At 36.7% G+C, this 15,535-nt stretch overlaps 1 protein-coding gene across 2 annotated transcripts in view; it reads left to right on the forward strand.

The window, feature by feature from the left end:
• The first annotated feature begins 3,534 nt into the window (after window positions 1-3,534).
• Window positions 3,535-15,535, forward strand: part of RIOK1 (RIO kinase 1) — a 42,391-nt gene continuing 30,390 nt past the window's right edge. The window contains exons 1-3 of one of the 2 annotated variants that reach the window (XM_069812966.1): window positions 3,535-3,797; window positions 4,859-5,016; window positions 14,797-14,965. In XM_069812966.1, coding sequence (XP_069669067.1) covers window positions 3,751-3,797; window positions 4,859-5,016; window positions 14,797-14,965 — 374 coding nt within the window. In that variant the 5' untranslated portion in view covers window positions 3,535-3,750. The remainder of the gene's footprint in view (window positions 3,798-4,858; window positions 5,017-14,796; window positions 14,966-15,535) is intronic. The other variant, XM_069812967.1, reaches the window with a different exon arrangement.

Consider the following 15,535-nt stretch of genomic DNA (forward strand, 5'->3'; position numbering starts at 1 on the left):
CAACATAAAGTCCACTATAGTCCACTGTAGTCTATTCAGTTGTTTTTCACGAGAAATGAGGGGTATTTTGATCAGTGGTCATTATAGATGCCTGTTGCTAGTAGCCAGAGTTGGGGTATAGTCAATGTATGCTGCAGGGCTGTGTCTTCTGCTACTGGTACTGATGATTTTAATTTACTTCTTTTGTGGTTTATGGATGGACAGTATAGAAGAATGTGTTCCACATCTTCATAATGATTATTACACCACAGACAAGTAGGATTATCAGAAATATGAAATCGTTGTAGGTACAATTGAGCACAATGTGACCTGTTCTGGCTCTTGTTAAAAATGTTTGAAATATGTCTGGGCAAATTTTTGTACATTTTCAGGTCATTTGGTTTCTTTTGAATAGAGTGAAAAATTTTTCCTTTGTCAAAAGAGAGCCAATTGTTGATCCATAGGTTATTAAATGAAACTTTACTGAAGCAAAAGCAATGGATAGAGATATCACTTGAAGAGGTTTTGGTTGCAAATATGTTGCCTATTTTACAATATTATCGACTTTCTCGTTTCCAGGTATACCACAATGACTAGGTATCCATTGAAATGTTATTTCCTTTTGGAGTTCTTTTAGTTTACTTAGTTGTTTCTGAATTGGAATAATTCTATGTGCATATAGGTTTGGTACATATTTAATTATGTTCTGTTTCTATTGTATACTTTAATTTGGGATGTATTTTGTTGCATTTTGTGTGCTATGTATCATGATGTCGAATAATGTGTGGGTATTGAACTGTAATTGTGTATTAAGTATATGTTTTGGGTGTGTTATTGTATGTTTGTGTATTTTGTTTTAACACTTTTAACATGTCGTTAAACAATTTTAAGTTTTTTAAACAAAGTGTTAATGTGAACCAGAATCAATAAAAAAATAAGGTAAATCGAGCCGCCACTGTTTTACATAAACTGTTATGGGTAGCTCGAAGTTGGGGATCGAGGTGCCACTCCTTTACACAAACTGTTATGGGTGGCTCGAGGTTGGGGTGTCTGCCCTGACCTTCAAGCTAACTGTCAAGCCATAAACCGCTCACTTGATGCATTCCAGTATCCCGTGAGGGGTGAGTTTGTGAAGTCGTGTTTTCAAGGGTCGTTCATTTTGAAAAAATGTCAAAATTCGAGCAACACAGAAGCATGAAATTTTGCTTCAAGCTAGGGTTCTTGATTCGGTTAACTCCTCCAAAAGCTACAATAATGATATATAGTGATGCTGCTGTGACTGAAAACATGGTTTGTAAGTGATTTCAACGATTTAAAACTGGTAATTTTTCACTGTATGACGACCTGGACCATCAACATCGCTTACACATGAAAATGTGGTGAAAATTCGAGATTTGATTAGGGCCAACAGACGTCTGACAATTAGAGAAACCTCATCAGACATCTTATGTTACGGATCTGTTCAGACCATTCTGACAGAGAATTTGAACATGAGACATGGCTGACTCCTGCACCGTGACAATGCACTCAGTCACACATCACTGTTGGTGACAATTTTTGGCACAAATATGGATCGCAGTGGTCCTCCACCCACCTTATTCCTCTGACTAGCAACCTGTAACTTTTGGCTGTTTCCAAAATAAAAGATGTCATGAAAGAACAGCAGTTTAAATCTGTAGAAAAAAATTAAACGCCCTGTGACAAAGATCTTAAGTGCAATTAAAAAAGAGGACTTCTAAGAGGCTTTCAAGCAGTCGCAAGATCGGAATAAGTATGTGTGGGAGGAGAGTATTTTGAAGGGGATTAAAATTGTGTCATGGTAAAAATGAAATATATGTGCAAGGTTGAAAAACTTATCTTATTTTTTGATCACACTTTGTATGTCTTCTAACTACTGGAGGGAATTGGAAATATCTGTATTGCTATGCATATGAGGCGCATCCATAAAGTAACTTTCCCACAGCTAGCAAACCATATGTTGCTCGAAGCGACTGCATGTGTGTGATAGAGTAATGTCCTGGCATGGCGCATGCGCTAGCGGAACTTCCTGATTGCTCTTAGTAGCTTCGTTGCATTGGTTGAAGATGGACGCTCCTATTCCAGCTCCCTCCACGTGTGAAGTGCGATCAGTGATAAAGTTTTTGAATGCACAGGGTATAGCACCGATTGAAATTAATTGCTGTGCCAGATCTATGAGCCTAACGTCATGAGCAAGCAGATGGTGCGTTGTTCCACAAGGTCGTCTGTGATGATAGTTGGCCTCGCACTGCGCTCCTCGTCATGCACATTTTGGCGTTCTGCTGAAAATTTTCTACACCAGCAACGCACCATCTGCTTGCTCATGACGTTAGGCCCATAGACCTGGCACAGCTGGTGATAAATTTATTTGAAGCAAAGTGTTACTGAATTATGCACTAAGGTAGGCGATGTTTGGATCCTGTGTCTCAACTCTATTCTCAATTATTATCTTAGCATGTGCTCGATTACACTAATCTCAGCGCTTGAAAGTAGAACCACAGTCTAGTATATACAGTCACGAAGCTCAATACGTAGTAAATATGCCAACATTAGATAGTTGCTCACCACTAGGATCGCTAATATCACCTCATTACAGGCAATGCAAAATAGTACCGGCACAGTCTATTGTTTCTAGCACCCTCAAGCTTCGTGACTGTATATAGTAAACTGTGGTAGAACTAAACGCCGGCACACAGAGAAACAAAACACAGGAAAAATTCGCTCAGTGTCCATTCTTTATAATCCCTATTAGCTGGTATTCCCATGTGGTTTCAGAGAGCTGAAGGACGTTGATCTGACTTCTTGATCTGGTTGCGGCTCCAGATCATCACGACAAAAAAGAAGGAAGGAACACAATCTCTATGTTACTGGTAAAAGGGACTTAACTGCCATATTCGTGGAGGTGAAGTAGGACCTCATAAATTTCTTAAACGACCTATTCAATCTAGATACCATTGGCAGTGACATGCAGTGATCTCGATCTATCAGAAATAGACCTTGAGTATCAATATCTTAAGATTTTGCCAAATATAGATATTCTCAGTGGCAAAACACTAGCAGAAAAAGTGAAATATTTTGCCTCTTCAGCGAATTACAAAAACCTCGTGAGCTCAGATAACTCCTTGAAGAGCACTAAATGTGCCAGGCATAATACTAACAGGCCCATTAAATAAGTGTTTAGAACAATTCTTGTACATACACTTAAACTGACAATTGTTATTTGAGAAGCATTTATTTGAAAATATAAATAAAAGCCGCTCCACTGAGTAAAACACGACTTGTGCTTGAGTCCACCACTGCATTCATCTTCTTGCACCCGTGTCCCGAGAGTCAGTTCCGAGCAGCACCCTTGGACAGGCCTGGACTAAACAACAACAACAATGCTTCTCTGCTTGGCACGATTGCTGCAGGAATACTTACATTTCATACTACGCGCGCTAAGTGGTCTTGTGATTCACTTCGTCTGATTCGACTCTTCGACTTACGCGACCCTGGTGTACATTTACGCAAATCTCTAAGTGATTGCACGGCCGACTTGATGCTCGCTTCGCTTCTCAAGCGAAGGGCGCATCAAGTCGGCCGTGGAGATTGCCAGTGATTGCAAGTTAATTTTGTGACTATTGTGCAATCAAGTAACGAACTACTATATAACATCATTGGTGCAATTTGGGTTATGGGTTGTTTTGCCGTAGAAGGTAGCACTTTTGGAACAAGGGAATAACAGTAAAAAAAGAAAGTTTTAACTTCATAATAATGGCTGACATAGTAGATGGGCAATTCGATGAGGCAGAGGACGATAGGTAAGTGAACGAAGTAGTTTGCATTTCCAATTCATGTCTTGACACATGCGGTAGCTATCGTTTTGAAATATAGGTTAGGATTCGATAGTATTGTAATGTTCCAAAACATGTAAGTACTGTGTCCTTACAGTAATATAAGTTGGTAATCTCAAGTTTATTCGTCATTATCATTAATTGAGAGAAGAAAGAGATTCACGTCTGCAGCTGCTTCTGTGTTATTTTTACGAGGCGATACTAATATAGCTTTCACGAGGTGTCGAATGCTCAATACTATACTTTGTTCCATAATGTCTGATAGGAGAAGTAAACGTTGCTGGCAGAGGAGGAGAAAAGTGTAATTGCTATTCAACCAATGGCAGAGGTCTCATTCCACGCTTGTCTTGAAGTTGGGTGAGGGCTTCAAACTTCAAGTCAAGCGTGGAATGAGACCTCTGCCATTGGTCCAATAGCAATTATACTTCTCTCCTCCTCTGCCGGCAATGTTTACATCTCCTGTCAGTAAATATGGAACGAAGTACAGTGAGTGACTAGGGGAAATAACGGTAGCAACAGATAGCTTAGATGGTTCCCAAAGAATAGCACTTTTAATTTGTAAGAGTACTGAATATGTTATAAAAAGAGGGAAAATCTGAAAGACTCCTTAACGAGGTGTCAACTGCGTATGATGGAGTGTGGGCGACGGGAACAAGCAATTCCTATATCGAATTTTGTACTAACAGATGCTCTAATTTAAAACTGCGATTCTTCCACAGCAAAATAACATAGCCCTATAATACTTGTGGTAGAATCACAAATATCATTACCAGTATGTAGAGTCTACGCTTTAATTTAACAGAGGTTATATTGTCACTCGTTCATTTTGCATTGTAAGGCTGTAATATAGGCTAATCTTTTATTATGAAGAACATTTTTTATCTTACCAGTATTTATGTAAGAAATATTGTCAGTTTGTTGTAATATTAGCCATTAAATTGGAATATAAAATTCACTTCTATTAAATTTGCAGCTTTTGCAGTTTTATATAAGAAACTAACCTTTGCTATGATCTTCTACTTTATTAGTGTGATGCCTAATGTAAGAGGGAAGCCAGTTTTGACGAGCAACTTGTTGAATGATTTTACAAACCTCTCTGTTGAGCATGCTGAAGATGAGTTTTCAAGTGATGGTTATGTTGAAAGTTGTTCTGAAGAAGATGACTATCGGTGGGATAGAAATTCAGGTTAGTGCTTTTATAGACGTAAGTTTGTGTTTGTAGTAACTGTTATGTAAATTTGTGTCTTTTATTATATTTACGTGCTTTTTTTCTTATTTACCTCATGCATGATGTATAGTCTAAAAGTAAAAGTAGAATCTGGATGACTTCAGCTGTTGTGAGAATGACAGCATAATGGTACATATAGCGCTTATGAGAACAGAAATTTAAAAGCTTGATTAAAGTGTCTTTATAGTTAAACCATCCGTTTCTTCTGTCCTGCCATACCTATTTCCCATGCTTCTCCATCCTCCACATTTCTTTCTTCTCTTCTCTCCACTCCTTTCTTCTGCTTTGTCTCTGTGTCCATTATTAAGACATTTCTATTATAATATTGTAAACATATTTACCACTTGAGATGGTGGATTTGTATTGAAGTTGGCCAATATTACGACATGTTCATAATCTGTAATAATATTCAATAGGGATCATTCAATTTCTATAGTATACTTTTGTGGAATAGGCCCCAGTCGACTTACTTGAAATACCAGAGAGGGATTGATCTGTATGTTGAAATGTGCTGGATCACTGTCCAATTATAATATATATATATATATATATATATATATATATATATATATCAGTGGCGGCTCGTGAATTTGTGGATTGGGGGAGCTGCAGTAGATTTTGGTACATACAAATTTCACTTCTTGATATCATTACTAATAAGTAACTTATAGGACAAAAATAAATGCACTACATATCGAAAAATCAAAACTTCCTGACTTGGGAGATGTATGTGGCCCAGCCATTCCAGGTTCCGTACGGGACACTTTAGACAGCAACTTTGAAAATATAATTGTCTAAGAAATTTATGTCTTTGGTAAAATATGCTCAGTGATACATGAATAATTTTGTTAAAGTGTGAAGGATCGTCTCCCTGAAAACAGAATAGTTTATTGAACTTTATTTTCTGAGAAATACCTAAATAAAATGGGGTTCTGTACGGGACATTTTTTAGACACCTCAATAGTCAACAAGCACTTTGATGGCAAAAATCTGTGATCTCTGACCCCTTAAGTAACTGAAATTTTTTCCATAAACTTATGGGCACTGAAACATTCTAGAAAAGTAGTTACTAGTTAAAAAAACACGTAAGTGCTACGAAATAACCAAAAATACTTAGTTCCGTATGGGACAGACATATAGTTCCGTACGGGACACTTGTGAATTAGTAGTCTTCTTTGAGAGGTTTTTTGTTTTTTGGAGGTAATGATGTAATTTTAATATAACAAATATTTATTTTTATAAATTTTACATGCATTTTATGGGACAGCAATGCGCAATTAGAGGAAATTTTGTCAAGAAACGGTCAGATTGATCTGCTGAATTGAACCATAAGAAGTTGTATGTTAATAATTATGTATTATACTGTACATTAAACTGCAAATTTATTTCAATTTAAGAACCTTCAATTAAATTTATAATAAGTTGCAATATGTCAGCTCCTTTTCTAACAATATCAGAATCATTTAGATTCTTATAACCTGAGACACTTTGACAATGCTTTGAAATGGAGAGGATTCCTCATCTAGCTTAAAATGTTTGTCATTTTTGACCGTCTGGTTTTAAATAAAAAGTACTTTAATATCTTTGTTTTCAACTTTGCCATTATATATAGCTAGTCAGTGCTGTCATGGTAATTTTTTCCTTGACCATACACCCCATCCCTTGTTTTTTTTCCTTGAAATATATTTTACTCTCCTCTCTTTATCTTTCCGAATGTCATTTAATGATTTTATTAGTATTAAAGAAGAAGTAAAGAAATCGTTTTGCTTTACATTTTAATTTTACAACAAGCTTGATTTATAGAATACACCATGTAGCACCGTCGTAGATGCACACTTGTCTTGATGAATCTTGGAGTGTGTATTTGCAGCACTTCTTGTTTTTCGACCATTATTTTATATAATTCTGGATTCCTGTGCTGCAGAGGTGGACAGTTTTTGTTTATGAACATCAAACAAAATACATTAGGAACATCAAGAGATGATCAAAGATCTGTACATGTACAGATCTCCACATACAAAACAGGCACCCATATGCTGTATGCCTCTGTATAGACAAAATTTTCTTTTCCCCATACAATTAATTAAAAAAAAAATTTGTAGGTTCTCATATGGTGTATGACCCCGTATGATCTCCACCATGACACCACTGCATATAGTATGATATTTATGCTTTAGTCCCCTATCACTTGTCAATTCAACATCAGTGAACTTCCTAGGATTTAAATCTTCCAGATTCATGGGATGTTTTAGGTTGTGATGGCTTTGTTCTAGAGGAGACATATTTTCACATTCATCTGAAAACTTATATCTCTAGCTTTAGCGTCTGATTCTGAGTCATTTGCTGTAAGTGACGAGTCAGAGTAAATCTCGTAATATAGGCTTCTTAGAGTGGTTAATGTGGTTGATTCTTTAAATATGCTGTGTCTACACATTTCTAAGCAGGCTGTTGTGGCAACAAGAACGCTTTCATAGTCATTGTAAAAAACAGTGACTTCGCTGAATTTTGGAAATCGCTGCTACTTTTTCCCATTGTTTGTTCTTGAGCTCTTCATATGACTATGAAATAAATTCAAATGTTCTACATAAAACACCAATAATCAACAATATAGCAACCTCGAGTTCTGTTTGAAATTGTCCCGTACAGAACTATCCCGTACGGAACCTTATTTCCTTTAAAAATACCTTGTTAAAAATCTAATTAAAATTAGTTACGTTATGAGAGCGGTACTTACTTAACTTGTATAAAATATTGTGCACCTATCTCCTTTCATTAACATGGAAAACAAACTTTTATATCTTTTCTAGTTCCGTACGGGACAAGAAGATGGCTATCTTTATACATTGTCACAATAATTGCAGGAAATAACAAAACATAAAACCACACTGTTCACCATGTGCCTAATAGGTTCTATCAATAAGAAGTAGCAAGCATACCATCTTAAGGAAACTGATTTGGCTATATCAATAGTGAGAACATAGGGATGCAAATTTACATTTCAAGAACAAGATTACTGCATTGTTTTGAGACCTTAAGAAATGAGAGTAAAAATACAAATAAATAAATATATTTTTGGAATCTGGCAATTTACACTATTCAGAAGCTCTCTTCGTCAAAATAAATTTTATTATCACAAATTTAATTTTTACCACTTAGGCTCATTTATCTTGGAATGGCTATCATTTGCCATAATCGCTTAAAAAAACTAATACCATCGATTTCAGTCTGAATTTCAGATCGGCAGACACTCAACATGCAATCTACCAGTTCATTCTGAATTGTTTTAGAACTACCTTTAAACAGTGACATGTTCCAAATGATTTTTGAGAAGCTCGTTTAGATTACTCACGAACTGTAGCAACCCACGAAATACACCAGGGTTCTTCAAATCGTTTTTTCATCATGTCCCCTAAGGGGAAGTTCATATTGGCCACAAAATCAATATTTTTAAAATAATTTCACAATTTTTTCTCATTTATTGATTATGTTTGAGAATGTTTGTTCTATTCGCTTCACTTAGTTGCGCAGCAATGTATGTTAGTTTTGCCAAACATTGCCAATGAAACAACATTTTTCAGGTGAGACAGCGAAGATTCGTGATTTTTAATTTTTAGGAGCAAATGCCCTAAATCTGTCACACCACTCCTAGTCTATGCAGTATCACCACCGAAGAGGAGGCAAGGAAAACAAAATACAGAATTTTTTTTGTTCACATCCACGTAACCACAAATGCTTAGCGTAAATTTCATTGTTATACTTCCTTATATATATATATATATATGCACTATTTCGGCTGGATGAAGCTTGAATAAGATTTAAGTCTGGTAACGGACGACCATTTAATTTCACTTCATTACATCAATCTTCTCCGCAAGAGAAAGTTGAGAAAAATAAAATTAATATTCTGTAATTCACACACACTCATGCTTGCACATTTGCACTGGTTAAGTTACAGTACTAAGACGTCACACCAAAGCAACACTCAGATATACTGATGGTCAACAATGTTCTAAAAGTGGAAAAGAAGTTTCTTTCGGTATTTTATGTGCTATATTAAAAGGATTCTACTCGTGCAATCATTTTGAGTTAAGGCATATATTAGGTTCTGCTGGAGGCTGGGTATATACAGCACGTAATAATAAGGCAAAAGAGAATATTAATTTCGTTATATTAACTCGATAAGATTCTACAACAGTAAGTATGTGAAGAGAAAATAAAAATTTTGTCATTAAGTTTCAAGGGAATAGAGAATCCATTTGATGCAGCATTACAATAGCGGTATGGGAGGGGAGGGAAGATCCCTTGTTGCCTGGCTCTGCAAGCCACTGCAGCGAAATATTGGTTTTAAACAGCGGCAGTTTCCCTCTGCTTCCCTTCACCTCTCTACCCCTTGACCAAGCAAGACACACTCTCTATGAGCTGCCTACCCTGCAGATCCCAGGACGACTTTGAATGCAGTGTCAATTCCAATACAGTCAACGCGCAAAAAGATTATGCATAAGATAATAATACATATTCCCGGCCAGATGAAATATAAAGCAATTTACCAATAAAAGCTGTAACAATTCTTCTACAAATTAAAATAAATATTTTTATTTTCCTGTCAAAGCAAGGAGTGCTGCAACTCCGCAGCTCTTATGGATGGGCTGCCCCTGATATATATATATATATATATATATATATATATATATAATATAATATAATATAATATAATATAATATATATGGTTATTGAGTCTGGTTATCAAATTTCAAAGCTTTGATTGTAATTATTTTCTAAAGCGAAATGTTATTACCATCCCGCGCAGTGGCGTCGTGGTCTAGGGCCTCCTGCCTAGGACTCACGGTATGGAATGCACGCTGGTTCGAGTCCTCATGAGGGAAGAAAATTTCTCATGAAATTTCGGCCAGTGTATGGGACCGGTGCCCACCCAGCATCGTGATGCACTTGGAGAGCTACGATAGGTACTAAAATTCGGTTGCGAATGCCAGCTGTAATGGCTGGAGGGATCATCGTGCTAATCACATGATAACTCCATTCTGATTGGATGATCGTCCACCTCTGCTTCGACATGTGGGTATGAGGCCAGCAGCTGGCTGGTCGATCTAGGCCCTTCACGGGCTGTAGCGCCACAGATTATTTAAATCTTATTGCCAGGTATTTTAAAATTTAATGTTCTTTAATTGTTGTCATTAGTGTGATTAAATTTTGTATTAGTTTACTGACACTATAGCAAGAACAAGAAGAACAAAAAATGTGATCAAGATAAAATACAGTATACAAGATATTAATAATCCGTGGCGCTACAGCCCACGAAGGGCCAAGACCGACCAACCGGCTGCTGGCCTCACTCCCACATGTCGAAGCAGAGGTGGACGATCATCCAACCAGAATGGAAGTATCGTGTGGTTAGCACAATGAGCCTCCCAGCCGTTATAGCTGGTTTGCGTAACTGGATTTCACTACCTATTGTAGCTCTTCAAGTGCATCACGATGCTGGGTGGGCACTGGTCTCATACACTGGCTAAAATTTCATGAGAAAATTTCTTCCCCCATGAGGACTCGAACCAGCGTGCATTCTGTAACGCGAGTTCTAGGCAGGATGCCTTAGACCATGAAACCACGGCGCTGGACATACAAGATATTAGAAAACTTATTTTATTAGATATGGTTTTTTCTTAAAATAGAAATATTTAATTAATTATTTTTTCTTATATTTTTCTACATTAATGCCTTAATATGTAAATACAGTAAAACTTCATTTATACGTTTTTATGGGGATCTGAATACAGAAAAAAAAACATATAACTTAAATGACTTTTTTTTCCTCTTGTACGGAGGAGGGACCCGAAGGCTTGTGTTGTAACCTGAGGCTTATTGTGCTTATCACTCCTATTCTGTGAATGATTGGGTACCTGAATGACTGCGCTTTTGTACAAATACAGCATGCTGCATTGTGAACTGAACCTGGGCTATGTTACGGATAATAATGATATGTGAATTAAAGGTGACGAAATGAGTCAAAGGTCCTAAAGTTACCCAGCAATTCTGCTTCACTTGGTTGAGGGAAAACCACAACCAGGTAACTTGTCCCAATCAAGATTTGAACCCGAACCCACTTGTTTCACAGTCAGTGAAATTACATTTAATAATATCTTAAATAGGATTTGAAAACTGGTATATGGAGAGAACAGGGTAAGTGAATTTAGTAAATTTGCACAATCAATCAATCTTCTTAATGTATCCATCTGTTTGCTGACAACATAAATTCCACTACAGTCCACTGTAGTCTATTCAGTTGTTGTTTTTCACAAGAAATGAGGGGTATTTTGATCGGTGTTCATTATAGATGCCTGTTGCTAGTAGCCAGAGTTTGGATGTAGTCAACATATACTGCAGGGTTGTGTCTTCTGCAACCAGTATTGAGGAGTTTAATTTACTTCTTTTGTAATCATGATTTTCATCATGATTATTACACCACAGACAAGTAGGATTATCAGTCGACCTGGTTGGCAAGTTGGTATAGCGCTGGCCTTCTATGCCCAAGGTTGCGGGTTCGATCCCGGACCAGGTCGATGGCATTTAAGTGTGCTTAAATGTGACAGGCTCATGTCAATAGATTTACTGGCATGTAAAAGAACTCCTGCGGGACAAAATTCCGGCACATCCAGTGACGCTGATATAACCTCTGCAGTTGCAAGCGTCGTTAAATAAAACATAACATTAGGATTATCAGAAATCTGAAATCGGTGTAGGTACAATTGAGTGACAATGTGATCTGTTCTGGCTCTTGTTAAAAATGTTTGAACATGTCTGGGCAAGTTTTTGTACATTTTCAGGTCATTTGGTTTCTTTTGAACAGACTGTAAAATTTTTCCTTTGTCAGAAGAGAGCCAATTGTTGATCCATAGGTTTGTAAAATGAGACTTTACTGAAGCAAAAGCACTGGATAGAGATATCACTTGAAGAGGTCTTGGTTGCAAATATGTTGGCTGTTTTGCACAAGAGAAATTTAGAACTTTATAGTTAAGCCTTCTTTGTGAGTCTATAATAGAGTACTCAAATTTATAACACACACTTTTGAAGAGTCAAAAGTAGGATAGCAATGGCAAAGGAAACTTTTAATAGAAAAAGGAGCATATTTGGGTACCCCTGGAAAAAGAACTAAGAAAGAGACTAGAGAAGTGCTTTGTGTGGATTGTGGTGTTTGCATGGGGTAGCAGAAACGTAGACTTTACAATGCAGTGAAAAGAAACGACTGGAAGCATTTGAACTGTGGATATGGAGCAGAATGGAGCATGTGAAATGAACAGACAGAATAAGAAATGAAGCTGTGTTGGAAAGAGTGGGTGAAAAAAGAATAATGTTGAAACTGATCACGAACAGAAAAAGGAATACCGATATTGACTGGGTCATTGGCTAAGAAGAAACTGCCTAATGAAGGATACACTGGAAGGAATGGTGAACGGGAAAAAGTTCAGGGCAGAAGAAGATATCAGATGATAGACAACATTAAGATACCCATATATGGATCGTATGTGGAGACTAAGAGGAAAGTGAAAAATAGGAAAGATTAGATAATTCTGGGATTGCTGTGAAAGACCTGCCCTTAGGCAGAACGCTATGAATGGATGATAGTTACGTATATGACTAACAGTGTGTCAGATTGTGCAATGTGTGCCTATTATAGCATCATCTTCTCCATCTTCTTTTTTTTTTTCTATTTCTTTTCTTTTTCATCTTTCTTTCTTCTTCTTGGACCAACTCCTGAAAGCTTCTCACCATAGGTCACTGGAATTTGATCTCCAGCAGATATGTATAATAAGCTTATCTCTTAGTAATCTATATCTGGAAAGGATTGTTAAATAAACATTCTCGTCTTTTATTTCTTCATATCCAGTGCTAGACGAATGACTTTACTTTTATATTTGTTGTGGAAATTTTCATACTGGTATTTGTATCAATAGTGATTTCATAGAAACCACATGTATTACTTTTTGAACAACATGTTATAAAATCAAGAGTGCGACATCTCAAGGAGGGCCTTTTTCGACCAGTTGGCTCTGGCCTCACGTCCACATCCCTCAGAACAGAGATGAACAATCATCCAACCAGTATGGGGATAATGTGTAGTCAGCATGATGGTCATGCCAGCCATTACAAATATAGCTAGTGTATATTGTCAGAGGAACTTCAAATCACAGAAATCCCATGTATCCGAGAGTAGAAATTTCCCAACCAGAGAAAAAAATAGTTCAATACATATTTCGTCCTCTACTATAGTGAATACCGAACAATCGGAAGAGATTTTAGATAAGTTGGTTCGTGATGGCGAGGAACGATCGAGTCAGCAGAATAAAGTATGGACAGATTTAAAGCAAACATTGGAGACTAGACAGCTGATGGACGAGCGTGATGACCGAGCAGGACCCAGTTAGGAATCTGCTGAGCCAAGTGGAAGTGTAGACCGAGTAGGAAATTGCAGTAACATATGGTCTAGCCTACGTGAGACAGCAAGAAGAAGAAAAGAAGTGGAATCAGGTGTGCTTTATGGGAGATCAAGAGAAGGTGCAGTTAGTGTTCAGAGAAAACGTCAGGATGCGAAAAGTATGATGGGTGAAGAGATAGTGATTTTGTCACCACAAGGCAGTATTTTATCGTTGACGGGTACATTTAAGGGCCAAAAAAGTTATAATCTTAGAAGTTGGTGCATGAGCGGTAAAAAATAAATAAAAGGTCTGAATGAAATTACAACAGGAAGTTTGGTGATTTAATGTCGTAAATCGTCCTTTAGTGTGATGAAAATGTGTTTAGGGGATCATAGATATAGAGATCAGGTAGGAAGTTGTATAAAAAAAAAGTTGGGAAATTAAAAAGTGGCTAGTTAATAAATATAGTTACCGATTGAAGTTTACTGTAAAGAAGTTAATTTTCGAAAGTGATGTAGTGAAGTTATGAAAAATGATCTTAGTGATAGTATTTACAATTTTCTACGGTTTTTTTCCGAGTGTTGATTGTGGTTAAGAAATTAATGATCAAACTAAAGTGAACTAGATACTCATGTCAAGATTTAATAAGATTAAAATGACGTGTATTAGGTAGAAAAAAAAGACCCCAATGAGTATAACCGGATGAAGTGTTACTAGTTAGATGTAATGTAGAAAGACGGAATTATGTATAAATTTAGTTAGCAAGATTAGTATGCTGAAGGGAACGTAAGTGTGTAACGAACAGATGGTGGACATTTAAGATCATTAAGAAGAAATTGACTGTTTGGAGTTGGGTTAATAGCGAGAGTAGATAAGTTATTAGTTTAACAGGCTGTCGGGATTGCATGCTAATTGTAGTTATATTAATAGAAAGTTATGGTGAAACCCATATACATAAGTTGTGGTACACCATAACTAATATAAATGTTGATGACAAATAATTATCTATGTATCTATCTATCTATAGCTAGTGTATGAAACCTGATTATACTACTTAATGTAGCTCCCGAAATTTCTTATGATGCTGGGTGGCATTGGTACCATACACTGGGCTTTCTTCTTTTCTTCATAAAGACTCGAACCAGCATTCATTATGTACCACTGGGCTAAGGTGTGAGTATGATTAGATTAAGGTGTGATACATGTGGCCAGGGCACAGGAGGGACACATGTTCTACTGTACATAAACATAACCTATATCTGGTTTGATTGGTGGATTATGAATATTGATTTCTTTTGTTTTTGTTAAGGACCTACAAAGGAATATGGCATTTCTGTAGACCAGAGCTACCAGCCACAGGAGAAACAATTTAAACGCTACCTTAACAAGATAAATGTAGAAAAGTATGAAGGACCATCATTGCCAAATCATGCAGCAAATCTTTTGATTGAAAGCAACAGAAAATTTGAGGCTGAAAGGTATGTTGTATGTTGGAGTGTCATTTTAGAATGTTATAATTTTCACCTTAAAAGAATAAGGATATTTTATATTGTTCTTGCATTATGAAATGAAATTTGAGTTCACTGCTTCCCAATGTAGGCCTAATACTTTACTGACGAATTTGTGTTAATGTATCTAAATTCATAGAAGAAACCAATTCAATTAATCAAAATGTGTCTCAGTGTAACATACTGCAGAGTCCGTATAGGTCAGTTTCTGTCAGATGCGTTTCCATTTCACTGTGGGCTAAAGCAAGAAGATGCACTAGCACCTTTACTTTTTAACTTTACTCTAGAGTATGCCATTAGGAAAGTCCAGGATAACAGAGAGGGTTACATCAGCTGCTTGTCTATGCGGATGACGTGAATTTGTTAAGAGAAAATCCACAAACGATTAGGGAAAACACGGGAATTTTACTTGAAGCAAATAAAGAGATAGGCTTAGAAATAAATCCCGAAAAGACAAAGTATATGATTATGTCTTGTGACGAGAATATTGTACGAAATGGAAATGTAAAAATTGGAAATTTATCCTTCGAAGAGGTGGAA

Source organism: Periplaneta americana, chromosome 16, assembly GCF_040183065.1.
Source record: "Periplaneta americana isolate PAMFEO1 chromosome 16, P.americana_PAMFEO1_priV1, whole genome shotgun sequence".
NCBI classification, from domain to species: Eukaryota; Metazoa; Arthropoda; class Insecta; order Blattodea; family Blattidae; genus Periplaneta; species Periplaneta americana.